General features: G+C 47.0%; 1 protein-coding gene across 4 annotated transcripts in view; it reads right to left on the bottom strand.

Annotated features, from left to right (window-relative positions):
* LOC135250822 (disco-interacting protein 2 homolog A-like) overlaps positions 1 to 18,335 on the bottom strand; it is a 91,117-nt gene that overhangs the window by 42,066 nt on the left and 30,716 nt on the right. For 3 of the 4 annotated variants that reach the window (XM_064327572.1, XM_064327569.1, XM_064327571.1), the window contains exon 2: positions 436 to 507. The exons of the other annotated variant lie outside the window; for it this stretch is intronic. In XM_064327572.1, coding sequence (XP_064183642.1) covers positions 436 to 507 — 72 coding nt within the window. The remainder of the gene's footprint in view (positions 1 to 435; positions 508 to 18,335) is intronic. 4 annotated transcript variants of the gene reach the window in all.

Genomic DNA, 18,335 nt, shown 5'->3' with positions numbered 1-18,335 from the left:
TTTACAATCTACTGAAACAGATCACTTGTCATCTGCAGCACAGCAGTCTGAATTCTGCCTAAGTATTTAAGCCCAAACATGCATGTTAATACTCCTGATAAAAGCAGTCATAGGGCTTCTACAGAGCACTTTACATGGTCAATAAAACTATTCATGAACAGTGATGTGATATTAGTGCAGTTACTCTACTACGCCATTTAAACACAATGAGGCCTTGCCATATAAATTCAAGGCCCACTCGGTCCCATACAGACATATGGGACATGTAGAGAATATGCTTCCTGTCTACTCAATTTATGTACATTAATATTTCCTGTGTATATATATTTATGTAACACATGCCTGCGCACACACGCACACACGCGCACATGCACACACACGCACAAGCGCACACACACGCGCGCGCACACAGACACACACAGCGGAGGGTAGTACCTCGAATCTGTGGGATGTATGGAGCTAGGAGCTTTCCTCTCTTCTTTTCATATCCCTTCTGTGTGATGTCCCCTGTGGAGAGATATTACATACTGGTCAGCCACAAGGTTTAAGTATCTCTTCTCAGCGCCAGCCACCTGCAGTGGCACATGGGGGCACCTGCTGTCCCCTGATGGCACAAACACTCAGTCTGTGTCCCCTGAGGGCTCCTCTCCTAAATTTACACTTACGACCAATACCCTGCACTTTTACAAATGCACACAACCAATACCCTGTGCTTTTACAAATACACCACAGCCAATACCCTGTGCTTTTATAAATACACACAACCAATACCCTGCACTCTTCCAAATTCACACAACAGATACCCCGCACTCTTCCAAATACACACAGCCAATACCCTGTGCTTTTACAAATACACACAACCTCTCCCTAATACACATACATGCATGCACGCACACACACAGAGCCTGCCTTCTCCCAAATACACACACATGCAATTCATGCATGCACACATACGCAAGTATTTTCTGAAAGAGAGATCTTTCAAGTAATCTTCAACTGACTGGCTTCAAGTTACTATGCTTGATACAAATTCAGGAGGCCTACAACGTATTCAATGATGATTTCCTATCCCAGATGAAGCCAGTTTGCAATTATAATTAAAATGAGTGATAATGGATTTGTTCATAAATCTCAATAAAAATGTAAGCAGGGGCTTGATAAAACTCACTTTCGATTCATTAACACAAAATAAAAGTGACTTTGCATGCACACAAAGGCCAATTTTGAAACAATAAAGCCATTTCAGAAATGGGCATTTAAAAACTGTTTGTGCGGCAAATTAGTAATGATTTGCTTTCAGATATGCCACCAGCAGAAACTGCTGACAAAGCTGTCACATGTACATTTAATTACAGGCTGTCTGGAGGACATGCAATTATATCAATTTTACTAGACCGTTTGCAGACGGCTTTGCTTCAATAACTCAATAAAATAAAAAACATAATTTCCCTGCACGACACGCTTCAAACAACATTAAAAGACATGAAAATAAAAGTCAATATGCTGAATTTTTATGGATGAGTAATTGTCCCATCATGTAAATCAGATACTTCAACAATTCCCTGTGTAACTACATTGACTGGTCCTCATCGATCTGTGTAACTGCAGTGACTAATCCCCATGCCCTGTGTAACTGCACTGACTGATCCCCATGCCCTGTATAACTGCACTGACTGATCCCCATGCCCTGTATAACTGCACTGACTGATCCCCATGCCCTGTATAACTGCACTGACTGATCCCCATGTCCTGTGTAACTGAAATGACTTATCCCCATGCTCTGTGTAACTGAAATGACTGATCCCCATTCCCTGTGTAACTGCAGTGACTGATCCCCATGATCTGTGTAACTGAAATGACTGATCCCCATGCCCTGTGTAACTGAAATCACTGATCCCCATGGCCTGTGTAACTGAAATGACTGATCCTCATGCCCTCTGTAACTGAAATGACTGATCCCCATGCCCTGTATAACTGAAATTACTGATCCCCATGCTCTGTGCGACTGAAATGACTGATCCCCATGCCCTGTGTAACTGAAATGACTGATCCCCATGCCCTGTGTAACTGAAATGACTGATCCCCATGCCCTTTGTAACTGAAATGACTGATCCCCATGCTCTATGTAGGCTAACTGTAATGACTCATCCCCATGCCCTGTATCACTGAAATGACTGATCCCCATGCCCTGTGTAACTAAAATTACTGATTTTTTCCATTGGGGAGCATATGTATTATATTCACAGTATTTGTTAATGACAGAGAAGGGCAGTAAGAGCACTATGGTTATCAGTGCAATAGATGTTTGTAACTAAAAACAAAATTATTTACAGTGATCTAATCTACAAGTGAACCAGTGTTGGTATATAAAGCAAATTATCACATTTAGCTAGGGCAATTGGTGGCGGCCTCCAGAACCGCAACTGCCCACCACTGACATACACATACAGCACAGACAGGAGGGAGGCCAAGAAGAAGGCTGTTCTCTGGTTATTCCAGTCCCTGCTGCACTTCTCAGCACTAATGTGGAGACTCATTCTAATCTGCACAAAAGCGTTACTGATTCAAGAGCTAGGGCCGCTGGTTGGCATCACTATTAATGTGTGAGCCATTGAAACAAGCCCCGACACGTTTCCCCTTTCATGAAACATATTCTACTCCCAACAGAGAGAAGAGCTGTAACCAGCCCCCACATCTGGGGCTCAGACAGCAGGGCACGCTCAGAGCACACTCTGGATCTGACCCTCAGAGAGGAAGCGCAAACCTGCTACAGCACAGCCAGAGGAATACGCGCCGTTTATACCGGCAGGTGGGTGACATCACAGACGCTGTGATGTCTGGTGACTCGGCAGTCACCGCAGTATGGCCGTGGTCCCCGAGCGGCCTGTGTTTGTGTGAGCGCTGAGCAATGAGACAATGGCTCCCTCGCGGAGAGCGTGGCCCAGTAGCCCAAAGCTAACCCTGTCTCCCGGTACCTTGGACAAACACAATGGAGGCCTATTCTTCCCACACCAGTTCCTCCAGGGTTCAATCATGGGACAAAAGCCTTATTTAGATGTTGATGATGAAGTGGAAATGAGCTAGCAACTTCCTAGTTAATGAATTGGGTTGTAGTTATTCAGATTCCATCCCTCTACTTAACAATCCCAGGTGGCGGACACAACGCAACTGCTATGCAAGCACAGCCTTCGCTGCATTGTTCAAGTTTCCTGTGGACTGATTTTATAGCTCCGCTGAACATTTAAATCTCCTTGCTTGTTCACAAACGTACACATGGGTACACAAGCACACATAAACAGCATAAAACGAATGCCCCTAATTAGTGCAACAACAAAAAAAATTCACGCAAAAAAAGCACATCTCTGCACTTCTAATCCCCTAATATGAAATTAACATACAGATGACCTCTTTGTTCAAGGTCTTAAAGGTACAGGGAGCTGCTGATTGCTGCTGCAGAAATGCTAATAGCCGTGCCGAGCCGATGTGGGCCCTGAAACAGATTTTCTTCAGACAGACGGATGGGATTTCAAGGCCAGAAATCCACGTGACGCCTGGGGATCGCGTCGGGGGGGTTGAGGTTGCCCTTTTCTAATGCGTTCTGAGTACGAAGGTTAGCGCTAAGCACCGATCTACAGAAACGGCTAAGGGCCTTAGACACTGAATGGAGATGTAGCCTTTTGATGTGAAGCGCAACAGAGAGGTAAGCCCAGGCTTGTAGATAAACACCTGGAGTGAAAGTCTCGATGGGGGGAACTGAGCTCTATTGATCGCGGGGACCAGGCCTGTGTCCATGACAACACCGAGCTCAGCTGTGGGGCTCCCTCCCTCCGTACCCCTCAGCTGTCCTGTGAGGACGGAGAGCTCTCTTTGTTCTCCATCATCCTTCATCTTCTTCCCTTTCTCCACTCTTCTCTCCTTTCCTCCTCTTGCTGCTCCCAATCTTTACTCAGGTATGTTTGCTCCAGGTCAAAATGGCTTCCTGAGTATAATCCTTCTTGCGACCTATAGCCTATTACATTCTATTTTTTTGCCAGACACTTTATAATCCAAAGCAACGTACAGTAAGTGCATACCGAAGGTTATTGGAACAACTACAAAACACAGGTCCAATAAGGTACAATACTCATTATGTAACAGTTATTCAGAGCCATGAACACAATAAGTCCAGTTCACACAGTAAGCATAGGCCAGGTCTTGGAGTAATGTTAAGTCAAACTAGGAGGCATGACAACAAGCTACAACATCAAGATAATGATACAAGTGCAATATAAGTGCTGGATGGAGGTACACGTAGAACATGAAAGTGGTACAGGAGGTACATTTGTAACATGAAAGTGGTACAGGAGGTACATGTGTAACATGAAAGTGGTACAGGAGGTACATGTGTAACATGAAAGTGGTACAGGAGGTACATGTGTAACATGAAAGTGGTACAGGAGGTACATGTGTAACATGAGTGCTATCGGAACTAAGATGAAGGATATAGCCTAAGTGATAAGAGTGATCAGATTGGTAGTGCCCTGCAGAGTGGTGACAGCTCATCCAGGTAGTCTGAAGAGATGTGTCTTCAGACCACGGCGGAAGAATCATACAAAATCATACGCCTGCAAAATCATAACTCTCATCTACAAGCAGCTGCCAGTCCCCCAGTGTCTATTAATTGCAGAAAGTAAGTGCTTGAGGTCAAGTGGCTCCATTTCCCTGTGTGTTATTGACAGGAATTAAGCTGACGGCTGACTATGAGGAGCAGCTCAGACCCCCTTAGGAAACCAGCGTTTCCTATTTCCAGTCTTGACAGAACAGAGAAAAGCTAAAGGCCAATTATCCATTAGCCTATACATTAATACATCATGGCCTGTCTGGCATACCCGATGGGACAAAGCACCAAACATGACTGAGCTGCAAGAAGTCCGCAGAAACCCTCCCCGGAAGAGTGTACTATATTAGAGCATTATGAGTCTGATACAGGACCACGGCATTATGGGTCTGATACTGGACCAGAGCATTATGGGACTGATACTGGGCCAGAGCATTAGGGTTGAACTGACCAGAACCTGGGGTCTGATCGGGCCAGATTAGGTCTGATACTGGAGGCATTGGAATGATCTCGACAGAGGTTGGTCTGATAATTACAGGACTCTGCTGTTTTATCATTGAGCAAGGCAGCCGTGGATGGCCAATGCGAGTAAAGGAATAGCAAAGGGCAACATTCCTTTTAAAATCCCACTCGTCGCATGCAAGTTTAATTCGGCAGCAGAGCGCGCTTCGAACCGCAGCCCTGTGCGCACTGGACCCGCATCAACAGACCGCACTGTAATTAGCAGCTATCGCGCATTTCGCTGTGCGGGACCAACAGGAGGAGACGCATCCTGCACCCCAGGTGCAGCTTTCCAGACGACCGTATCGCCAGAGACGGTTCTCCCCCCTCCCCCCCCCCCGCAGCTAACTGGCCCGGTGCCCAGATTCCCCTCGTCATCCCAGTTCCGCTCCGCCGCCTCTCCCAAAAGCAGGCTTCAGGGACCCCGTCATTTGAACAAACCGCCCCCCCCCCCCCCCAGGAGACAGGACGCTCTCCCACATTACCCGGTGTTTAGGCCCAGCTCGTCAGAGCGGAACGAGGCAGAGCGCCATCTCTGCGCAGCTGGCCTCGCCCGCCGCCGCCTCCACGCGTACAGGTAACGAGAGTCCGCGAGGCTCGGCTTTGTCTGCGCTGAGGGGGGGGGGGGGGGCATGATGTCACTCGCTCGAGGACTCCGGTTTCGGGTGCGTATTTAAGCGCGTCTTTCGGGCGCTCGCCGGTGATTTATCGGTTCGCGGCAGGGGCCTGGAGGCACCCGATGAAGGGCGCCGGTGTTATGTGCGCCGATAACCGCGGTCGGAGACGCTTTTCCCCCGGACGCGAGAAATCGGATCTCCCGGGTGAAACTGCAGCCGTGTTCCCCCCCCGGAGCCTTATTCTGACAACATTCGTCAAACTCTTTATGTTCCCACGGTGACAGTCCCCACCCCCCTCCAAGACCCCTGACCGGTTCCCGGTTTCTTCATTCAGACACAAAACCCATAATGTTCTGCCCTCCCTTGCCCCGTGGATTCTCGCCTCTCGGTGTGAAACTGAATGCTCTACTAATGTAGTCGCCATAGCCACAGTACACCAGCCTCAGAGACAGTACTGTCATCATTCTTTACAGCGATGCGTAAGTCAAATCCACTTTCATTCTTTACAGCGATGCATACGCCAAATCCACTTCCATTCTTTACAGCGATGCATAAGTCAAATCCACTTTCATTCTTTACAGCGATGCGATCAGTCAAATCCACTTTCATTCTTTACAGCAATGCATAAGTCAAATCCACTTTCATTCTTTACAGCGATGCGTACACCAAATCCACTTTCATTCTTTACAGCGATGCATAAGTCAAATCCAGTTTCATTCTTTACAGGGTTGCGTATGTCAAATCCACCTTCATTCTTTACAGCGATGCTTAAGTCAAATCCACTTTCATTCTTTACAGAAATGCATATGTCAAATCCACTTTCATTCTTTAAAGCGTTGTATAGGCCAAATCCAATTTCATTCTTTAGAGTGGTGCATCCACAAAAACCACTTTCAATCTTTATAGAGGTGCATATACCAAATCCACTCTCATTTTTTACAGCGTTGTACAGGCCGAATCCACTTTCGTTCTTTACAGCATTGTGTACATCAAATCCACTTTGATTCTTTACAGCGTAGCATGCAAACACTTCTTCTTACATGCATCCACCTTTCATTCTTTACAGTTTCATACACCAACCACTTCATTCTACTAAACCACTTTCATTCTTTACAGCGTTGCATACACCAAAACCACTTTCATTCTTTACAGCGTTGCATACACCAAAACCACTTTCATTCTTTACAGCGTTGCATACACCAAAACCGCTCAGTGCCACAATTTTTTTCATTCTTTACCAGACTCATCCCTCCGATCAGAATGACGGATGTTCGGGAAACAACCCCATCTCTCCTCCTCAGAGGGACGCCTCTCTCTCTCTCTGCTCCCCATGGGCTAAGCGCTCCTCGCGTGCCCCCAGCGCACACCTTGTCCCTCCCGATTACGCTGCCAGGCTGGCACAAGCAGACACGACAGCGTGTGCACAGCGCACCACGTCGGGTTTCCACGCACAGTCGCCTCACGGGAATGTGCAGGTAGTCGCCGCTCCTCCCCGGAGACGAGACGGAGAGAAACACCACATTCAGCATCTCAGCACACCGGCTCTACAGACCTTTCCTGTTCCTGACTTGCATAAACGCCAATCCCCTCGACAGCCTCTGTACTTTAGGCAAATGGAATCATTTCCACCTATGAAGATGCATGGAGTGCCTCGTGAGTTCTGTTTCCAGGCAAATAATTCCCCAAGTCTTTGAAAGTTAACCAATACCCGAAACACAGTAAATGTAGCCTATTCAAAACAATGATCACATTGCTACTTTGCAATGTCACGCAAGCAAATCCAACTTCGCATCCTCAGTTCTGAAACTTATGCTGAAAAGCTATATTGGCGCATGCTCAATTACACAGGTCAGCACGTGAATGAAGTTATGTACCAAAAAATGAATAGAAAATCTCAAGAGAATTTTCCCACACGGGCTCCTAAAATAAAGGTTACCCCCTCAGTGTCAGTCCTGACCCCTCTTTCAGGCCCTGTCCCACAACAGCAACATTTCCAAAGGCTCAGCTACCATACCTCCACATCCTTCGCATCCAGAGCAGCAGGCTGGGACCCCTGTAGATGAGGTCACTGTTGAGCAGCGGGAGGACGGCCGTGCGGAGCGGAGCGGGAGCAGAGAGACATGCAGCGGGGACGGCCCCCTGCAGACCGGTCACCACAGACCCGGCCTGTGGAGCTCAGCGACGGCGCGGCGCGACCCGACCGTGACCGGGCGATCTACGCGACCGGGCCGGCGAAACCACGCGGCACGCGGACGCCCCCCCACATGCTGGAAACCCCCTCGGTCAACCGCTAAGTCAACCGCCCGGTCAACCTCCACGGACCCGGATGGACGGCAGAGACGCCTCCTGCCCACAGCTGCGTGCGAACAGCAGCAGCCCGGGTCAACACCGAGGTGAGCGCGGTGCTAAATGAGACGCACGGAGCCCTGGCTGACGGAGGTGCGAGCGTGCTAGCCGCCTCGCTGGCCCGCGGGTGCCCTGTGTTGCAAACTCAAGCGCAGGGGGCTTTGGAGATTTCTTTGTTCCCTTTCATAAATTGTTTCTCTCGCACAAACCCTCCCTTTCTCCCTCCCTCCCTCCCTCTCCCCATTTCTAACACAGTCTCCTCTCCTCCCATCCGCCCCTCCCTCCCTCCCTCCCTCTCCCACACTCGCTCCTCCACAGCCAAGTCCCCGCACAAAGCCGAGCTGGGCTCTGTGGGATTAGACTGTCAAAGCAGGTCCCTACCCCCACATACCAAACTCTCCCTCCTCCCTCCCTCTCCCTCTCACTCTCCCCCTCTCCTGTCTCTCCCTTCTCTCTCTCTATCATGATCTCTCACACACACGGTCTCTTATAAATAATCTCTTACACAAACATATGCATAAACACACATGACTATGACCCATTATGAAAAAAGACTTCTTGACACTGTCCCATCCACAACCCTCATACAGCACATTGAAGATGACAGTGGATGGTCTTACAAAGCTGCTGGATACAAGGTAAATGATCACATAACATTACCGCAAATCATGAAGATCATTCCTCAAAATGATCTGAAAAGCTATTCCGGGTATGACGGCTAACCAGCTAACATGGCAACCAGTTTTTTGCTGATTGTTAATAGCTATAATAATATTCCAACCAATATATTACATTATATTAAAGAAGAACCACGGTAAACCTCCATAGTATTTTCCCAATCGTTTTTTTGTTGTCACCTCACTGGCTGCTATGCATGTCACAGTATGGGTTTGTAACAGTATGATAAACTTCTTCAGTGGAATTCAGTGGTTTCATACTGCCAATTAACTACAATGCCTTCAGGCACTTGTTATCCAGAGTGACCTACACAGCATCTATATACATACACCCACATGTACACAAAATGTTGGCGCACACACACACACACACACACACACACACACACACAAACACAGACACATGCGCACACAAGATCCACATATAGACACAACACCCACACAGACAGTCTGCGGAACCAGCAGACCAGAGTGGCAGAAGGTAATTTAAGTTCACCCCTTCTGAATCCCTTGTGCTGAAACAAACCTTACCTTACACAACCTCAGAATGAGAGAGTGCCACTTGAACCAGCAGCGCCTCTAACAGAAAATAAGTTCCATAAATCACAGAGAACCGTGGTCGACACATTCGGAAGTCGGCCATGAATTTCGAATGAAGATAGCAACCTGGTCAGAAGGTACCGTTCACTAGTTTGGCTTCTGAGACAGCTGTTGTTTGTTGAGTCAACAAACAGAAGAACTGTCCACTTGAACCGGCAGCAAAAAGTCATGTTTAACCTACCCTTCCTAATCCCACAGTTTAAAGGTTTACGTAATCCTCAATTTCGTCAAAAAGATCATCATTGTTCCAGAGACCACGGGGGGTGGAGGGAATGGGAGGGAGGGTGGAGGAACTATCAGACACCAGTAATTGCAATGAATAGCTCCTCATCAATTCAGCGACACTAGGGATTAGGAGATAATAACTGTACACAAAGGCGGTCCACAATAGGCTTTAATTACAGAACCGCAACACAAGGAGGGGATCTCTGTACCTGAGGGGAAATGAGAAGCTTCACTTTTACTTTTCATGTGACTGTTATTCGAGCACCAGAAGCTTTCAAAAGCTGCAATCACAATATGAACAATTCTCAACTGAATGCATTCAGTTGTGAATGAACTTAAGTTGCGGTATTTTCCATTCACCGCAAAACTGTAATGGGCATCGAGTGGGTGGTGCTTGATCTTCGTGATAATCCAGTAGGTTGTGTCTTACCTTTGCAGTTAATGAGTGGGAGACGTTCTATCTTTGCTGGTAATTAATTGTGTTTTACCTTTGCAGTTAATGGGTGAGCCGTGTTTTACCACCACAGTCATTCAGTAAGTATTATCTTTCACTATTGAGTGGATGGGTTTTGTTTTCTTGGCTATTGAGTGGGTGGGGTTTTTCCCAAGTTGTGGTTATTGAGTTGGTGGTGTTTTACCGTTATTACTATTGAGTGAGTGGTGTTTTACCATCACTGTTATTGATTTGCATTTTGACGTAAGCTTATATCAGACATTCTCTCCACTGTCATGCACACTACATATGTAACTGAAAAGCGCTGAACACCAATTAAACTGGAATTAAAGCATTAAAACGGGACAGTACAAGAAATAAAAGACAATAACGCCACGGGAGGTGGTGAAAGAGGAGTGGGAGCACAAGGACAGGCAAGTTAAGAAAAGACAGAGGGAGATGAGTGATAGAGAAAGAGACAGAGGGAGAGAATGAGTGATAGGTGTACTGAAACAGACAAGGGTAACAAAAGAAAGGCAGCTGGGTAGAATGAGAGATAAAAAAAACAGAGGGAGAGCCAGAGGAAAGAGTGAGGAACATGAAGACAGATAGAAAAAATGAGGAAAAGAGGGAAATTGAGACAGGAGCCTGAGACAGGAGCAATATGACTTCCCCCTTTGTCACCTCTGCCCTCCACCCACCCTAAAAACCACCTGGGAGTCACGCTGTCACCATCCATCATTTCCTCCAATCACACCCAAGAGTTTTTAATCAGCCCGCCCTCCAAATGAGTCCTCCATCAAACACATGCAAATGGCTCCGGTTCCCCCCAAACACCGGAGCTACAGACTGCATGAATAATAAGACATCAGGCGGCAGGCGGAGCATCACCAGCTGTGAGTGTCAGAGTTAAGACCCTGATTACACAATCACTGGAAGGACTGAATACCATACACTCCATTATCTGTTAGCATAGCACACGCTCCAATCCAATTACACAGCGTGCATTTGATATCTGTCACAATTATACAAATTATACAGCGATATATACTGAAATGACTCATTCAGAGCATGCTCATGCTACAAGGGTGCAGACCATACCGGGTTTCACACTTACACACATACTGTATGTACCTATACATACACACATGCGCACGCAAAAGTAGAGGTTGTACTAGCTTTCAGAAAATGCATTCTCTCAATGCAAGCCCTAAACATTTCAGCCAATTTCACCTGCTTATAAGACAAACTGACATACTAATAATCAGTAGGCTATGTTGTATCTTTTTAATGCTAACGTGCATTCACGCTATTCTTTACCAAATAATATCACAGAAAATATTAACTAAACTGCCCAGCTTGCTACCTTATGAACGCACTAGCAAACTATTACACCTTGCTAAAGTGAGTTGAACAGTTCATAAAATTGGTGAGAGATAGGGGTGAGACAATACATGTCACGATATCAAGGTCATAATATGATATTCTCAGAGTATGATACTCAATTTCTTTTAAAAAGATTTTTAACGAAGAACCAAAAAATATAACACTTAATTCTGTACTTTGATAAGCGTGCTGCACCAAACTCGACTGTATGCAAAAGAATCTCAAATGGTACTGTGTCAGCAAGGAATAAGTGCAGATGTCCCGACAGTTTCTGCTGAACAGGGTTTAATTCCCAGCAAAATTGCACAGAGCACATTACAAGATGTTCACAGCGTTGGCACATAGCCTCCCTTTAGCTTCCCCCGTCATTTATATCTACCATCACGATATGGCGGATTAGAGCGTGGACATGGACAACAATGCAGATGCAGTCAGCAGAAAACCGCTGTCTCTACAGCATGAAGAAATCAGACACTCACATCACCTCCATTATGACCAGATGGGAGCAGTTAAAGCTTGTGAAAAATTTCGTAATTTTCAGAAATGCTGAAACCTGTGATTTTTCCACGAGTAACTCTGAATGACGTCCCTTTTTATTTTCTATGAAGGGGGCCATTTACTTTGTCTTGTCTGAGTATTCCCAGAAGAAAAGGCTCCTCTTGGATGTGTTGCCTTGTGGTCATTATTAACATATAAATTACGCCATTTTCTTCTGCCTGCCGTTCTAATGAAGACAAATGGGTGTATTCAGAGAAAATACATCAGTGCATTAGCATGGACGTTGCAGAGAACACACACATTTGCATCACGCCTGCACATATAGCTACACAAACACACGCACGGACATACAGGCGCACATACAGAACAGACACATTGACCCTTTAATATGCTGTCACATATACAAACACACACACACAGTCAACCAAAGACTTTTATTTAAAGTATTTACATATAGGCTACCTCCTTAAAATACTACCAGTAATTTCTAAACAGTTCTAAATAATATTTCAAAGACCTTCATTAAATAATCTACGATGCTCGAGAGCACAAGCCAGCCAGACCAATGAATATTCATAGTCAATAGTTAAATTAGGCTACATGAAATAAACAATATGATTATCAATTTGAGACTTTAAAAAGCCTTTATGAACAGGATGATGCCTGCTTTTGAACGATGCTCTTTGAAGCCCTATGACCAATGTTCAAACGTGGGCAAAGGTTGAGCTGCGCACACTACCATGAGCCTCCATGAGGACGAGGAGCAATAAAAACAAGAAATGTGATGTATCAGGTCAGTTCTAAATCTATGAGCTCTGAGTATGCAAGACAATTTCCAAATACTTCCACAAAACTGCATCATGAGGCAATAGCTACAACCAACTAAATCAATCACTTTAAATTCCAATTACTTTCAAACGATCATATATACAGTATTTACTTCCCTTACTGACTCCGACTCCGTCTTTCTGACGTCAGCTACAAATGTTTTTGCAGTTCATTCAAGGCCACTGCTCGCATCTCTCTGCACAGCGATGTGACTACAGTGTGACTGAGCTGGAAGCACAGAGACTCTCTTCTGTCAAATCGTTCATTCATAAGGAACGCTTCAAGCGAAGGCTAAGTAGCTTCGCTGCTACAGTTATAACACGCGCTTACGTATTTAGCACAGCGAATCAGAGAGCAGTTCACCACAGGAAGGTCGAGCGCCTCTCTCGGTGTTGTCAAGCGATATGTTCTTCCAGACAGTCGTCTCCCGGCCTCCGTAACACTGATCCCAGCCCAGTGCTTGTCGGCATGTTAATGTTAGTCGGCAGATCAGCTGAAGAGCCTCAGGCGAGATCGTGGAGCGGGAGGCTTCATCCCTTCGCCTCTGCTTGGCTCCACCTGATGGTCCATGCATTATGCATCAGCAGGACGCTCAGATTGTGATCAATAATTCACCAGAATCATGTACTCGTTTTGCATACCATTAACTGCGACGAGTCCGTGCCTCGAGTGAAGAATTAAAGGGAGAAGTGACGCTGTACCGTGTTCAGCTGAATTTAAATGTTGAAAACATCGGGCAGGCCCGGCTTTAACTCTCCCAGAGTTTTACCTGATAAATACGGCAGTGAAACACCGTCACCATATGACAAACGTGCACCACAAAACCTTGAAAAGGGGAAACAGCCGAAAATGCCTAAGACAGTAATTACACTCAAGAGGTGCATTCATAAAACTTACTTTCATGCTTGTCCCACACACACACACACACACACACACACACTCAAAAAGTGGTAACCGACCCTGTTCCTGGAGATCTACCATCCTGCAGGTTTTCATTTCAACCCTAAATTGACTCTACTGATTAGCAGCTCAACAAGATCTCTAGCTGTTACAGGATGGTAGATCTCCAGGAACAGGGTTGGTTAACACTGATCTAGAGTCGACAATACAAAGAGATTGAGTGTGGCGCATAGCTGAGAGCTCTGCCACTTCTGTATGCAGCAGAGCACTGTGAGCAAAATGCAGTCATCAGTAATGAGCCTCCAAGTGTGCACTACACTTACAGATGAGTACTGCTAGAGAGTCTCCATGTGAGGGTGGTACGGTTAGAAAGGGTGGTACGGGTGACACAGGCAGAACTGAGGCTGGTTAACCAATCATCTTAGCCATTTGAACTCCAACTCTTCAGACTCTTCTTCTACAACCTTAGACTGAAAACTAAGACTTTGATGGGGTGGCCAGCAGGGGGAGTAAAAGCAACACTAACAGCACTTAAACCAGCACCACGGAGCACCACATCTCCCTCTATCTCTCTGCGCCTCTCCTGTCCTCAATATGTCTTCACTCCCGCTGCCGTCATCCCATCCCCTCCAATCACTGCAACCCACCTGAACGAGAGAAGTGTGTGTGTATGTGTGTGCGTATTTGTGTGTCGTGCGTCCACCAGCTTAATCAGTGACATGCAATGCTAACAGCTATAAAGGACTTCCTCTACATCCTACACACCTCATATTAAGAGCTCAGCTTTAGAGACCTTTATTTTACCAGGGAGAGGCAAACTGAGAGCAAAGTCGGACCCTGAGAACACAACAATGTAAGAAATACACAACAATACATTGCTTTAATCCTGCCATACCCACTATCTGCAGTAAGATAACAGTCATTAAAGACCACTGGGGCCGTGGTCTGAAACGATTACATCAGAATCACCATCCAACCTGAACAGCAAATTGAAGCTTCGATGTCGTTTGAAGCTATAACGGGGGGGAAAAAAACAGTCATTCAGCCTTTGAGGATTAACCCCTTGAAATACGCTCGGTTGGACACAGCAAACAATTTAAGACCGCGTCAGAGCTGATTTATGAACGTTTGCCGCATCTAATCAAAACCTTTGCCTGGATTTTACTTCCAAACGGACCTCCTCGCCAGATGCCTCTTAAAAGCGCCGCCTGTCCCGCAGTGATTCATAGGCGCGGGTTTTATAGCGGAGAAGAGCCCGGCCTCGGTGCCACATGTGCTTCACGCTGGGAGAGACGCGCGGGGGGCCCCCGCAGAGCGTTATTGACGACGCCGAAAAAAGCCAGCCTTCGTGTGAGCGCGCTCGGCAGGCCCGGGGTCTTAATTACCGAGCCTTTAACGAGGAGCCGCTCTCATCTCGGCGGTCTCGCCACCAGCGGCGATCCGCACGCGATTACGCAACCGATGGTGCCCAAAATCGGCGTCTCAGAGCGGATACGCATCAGACGCATCTGAGACCCTTAAGCGTTTGTGACGTCACGTCCAGACTAGGCGTGACCGCAATACCGGACCGCATATATGCACATACACGCACCTGCGCCCGTATCTCACCCTGAGCATGACACGGATGGACCGCAACCTTTATACGACTACACAGAACAAGCAAAGATGATACAGCACGCATTTAACATGTCGCTCAGCCCACGGATCGCACACACCCAGATTTAACATGTTGCTCAGCCCACGGATCACACACACCCAGATTTAACATGTTGCTCAGCCCACGGATCGCACACACCCAGATTTAACATGTTGCTCAGCCCACGATGCGACACGACCCAGATTAACATGTTGCTCAGCCCACGGATCGCAAACACACACAGATTTAACATGTGCTCAGCCCACGGATCACAACACACCCCAGATTACATGTGCTCAGCCACGGATCGCACACACCAGATTAACATGCTGCTCAGCCCAACTAGGGATCGCAACACCCAGATTAACATTTGCTCAGCCCCGGATCACCACACCCGAGATGTACATGTGCTCAGCACCTACGGATCACACACAAACAGATTTAACATGTTGCTCAGCCCACGGATCGCACACACCCAGATTTAACATGTAGCTCAGCCCACGGATCACACACACCCAGATTTAGCTTGTGGCTGAAAACGGGAGGCCGCTATCAGCCCAGTCACCGCCAGCGACCGAGACGTCCAGGACACAGCGGTCGGTCGGGACGACCACACGGTCCCAGGGAAACGGCGCTCCGGCTGCAACACCATAAATGTCTTTACGGACATACAGCACCGTGCACAGAGCCAAAGAAGCACACAACCCCGCAGGAAAACCAAGGAACGGTAACCAAACGTGCCACTCTTGTTCTCATGTGCTGAAAACATACACATGTGCATGGTGTTGTAACTGACCCTTTTCAAGAAAAAAGCAGCGAAAAATAACAATATTAACAAGTAATTTGGGAGAAGCAGGGCTAGATTTTTTAAAAGAAGTTTCTTTATGATTATATGGTAAATCTTGGAAACAAGCAAGCCATTTCAAGACACTTGTCAAATTTAACACACTGAAAAGTGGAATTCAGCAATGGGGAAATTGCTTGGTTTTAATGGCGTGCAGCACTAAAAGCGCAGAGACGTGTGGGGGAAGCCTGGTTGCAATGAGGAGCTTGTGAAGCTGGCTCAGTACCGAGGCCCTGAAGTAATTAAGCGCCCTTCAGTACGGCAGAAGTGACGTGTTAACTGGTGAACCTGCCATCTTGTAAAATGGAGATAATATCCAGGACCACTACACGAAGAATCACTCCATTATGAGAGCTCCTTTTTGTCTCTTCACATTTCTCCTCTTTTTATCTCCCACCCTGAATTCGACACTTCTGCCTCTTGAATTACCTCCATGCACCCGTTTAAGGAGCACTACAGCTGAAGCACATAGCGTTTACAACAGCGTGCTGTAAATTGCCTGGAAGCACGTGACCAGGGCTGGTCTCCAGTGGGGCTGGGAATCCTTATGAAGCTTCTGGAATGGCAGGAAGCTTCCAGAAGGTTCTGGGGGTCCCTTTGAAGCAGGATCAGACAGAGCTCTTCACAGTCTAGGCTGAAAGGGCAGGTGGTGAGGTCTCTTTGCCAGCCCACATCTGGACACAGGAGGAATTTTTATTCCACTACAAAAGATGGCAGCTCATGCTGTACGGTCAGGCAATCCACTGTGTGCCCGTTCCAGCCAGTGACTTCAAAATGCTGTGGCTCTTTCTGTTTTCTGAAGTTGGCCCCTGAGAACGTTGCCATAGTGACAGGACTCAATGGCTTACCCCTGGGTGCGAGCCTTATTAACAAATAAAAACAAAGATTTTCAGAAATCACTTACCGGCCATAACTCTTACATAACTAATATTAAACACAATATTACATTTTTTAAACTAACAGTAGCTTTGCATGCTTTGTTTTATATACATAGCCTACGTGTTGCCGTTTCATGCAATATTGAAGCTTCACACATAAGGTCCAACTCCTGTTATAACTTTTATACCAGGGAGAGAAGCGACTGCAGAGAATTTAGACATAAAGTGTGAGATAAACAAAAGGAAAGGAGAGAACGCTCAGGGAAAAAAGGAGGAAAAAAAGAAACACAAACTGAAAGAGTTATGGAAAGAAATAAACGATACATCCCTAGAATGGCGGCATATCCCCCGTTCACACCACACGGACTGTGCCCACTGCCTCTGGCATTTCCTGTTCCGTTGAGAGGAATGTCGACTGGTTCCACAGGAAGTGGGGTTTTTGTTTCCTCCGCCCTCTTCCTGCTGCCAAGTCATGGGGGGGGGTGGGGGGGTTAGAGTGCACCAAGTCTCCCCAGGCCCAGAGAGAGACACAAACTAAAGCTTCGCAAAACACACAAGGTACAGTCCACATATATAGCATACCCGCTGTACAGCACTGCATGACGTACTCCCCCCAAAAGTAGATTCATGAACTGCACTGGTAAACAAAAGTCCCAGGTTGGAATCAGAGATGGGAGACTCCTACATTTCCCTTGCGCATATGCCATTTCACCTAAACTGCTTGTATCTATTGGTAAAGTGAGTTGCACTGTGTTTCCCTGGTGATGACATCAGATTGTGTGATGTCATTAATCTAACTAACTTAACAGGAATTTCAGGCATGGCCCAGTGGCCTTGATGCGTCCATAAAAAAAAAATGCCAAAAGACGCAGAGCTCCATTCAGTTAAGGACCGTCTCGTGGTTCAGAATTCTTTACAGGTTTGTGAGAGCTGCTGCAACTTCGCCCAATAAGAGAGCGCTTCCTTATAAGGCCGCGCGCTTAATTGTGTCAGCGAGCTGGCGGAGCATCCCGCGTTCTCCGCGGAAAACCAGCATTCCTGCGGAGGCTATTCGGGTCACGAGCGGAGCGCGCGGCACACCGCAAGTCGCGGGCCGCATTCCTTCATCCCGAGCGGGAAACCCCGGCGTTCCGGGCCGCGGCGAGCGGAGCGCGGAACTGAAGCGTCCGCGGCGGCCGTTCCCCGGGTGCTTTCGCACGCCGCCGCTGTTCCTCCGGACCGACGGGTCGGAGCGGAAAGGGGGGGGGCACGTGAGGCGCTCTTTAAAAAACAGCACGGGACGCTACAGCCGGCTGTTCCAGACCAGGAGAGAGAGAGAGGCTCAGCAACGTGCGCTTCACTATCACTTTCGTTTGTAACACCGCACTCG

Source organism: Anguilla rostrata, chromosome 3, assembly GCF_018555375.3.
Source record: "Anguilla rostrata isolate EN2019 chromosome 3, ASM1855537v3, whole genome shotgun sequence".
In the NCBI taxonomy this organism is placed as follows: domain Eukaryota; kingdom Metazoa; phylum Chordata; class Actinopteri; order Anguilliformes; family Anguillidae; genus Anguilla; species Anguilla rostrata.
This window is presented reverse-complemented; position numbering and strand designations above follow the sequence as displayed.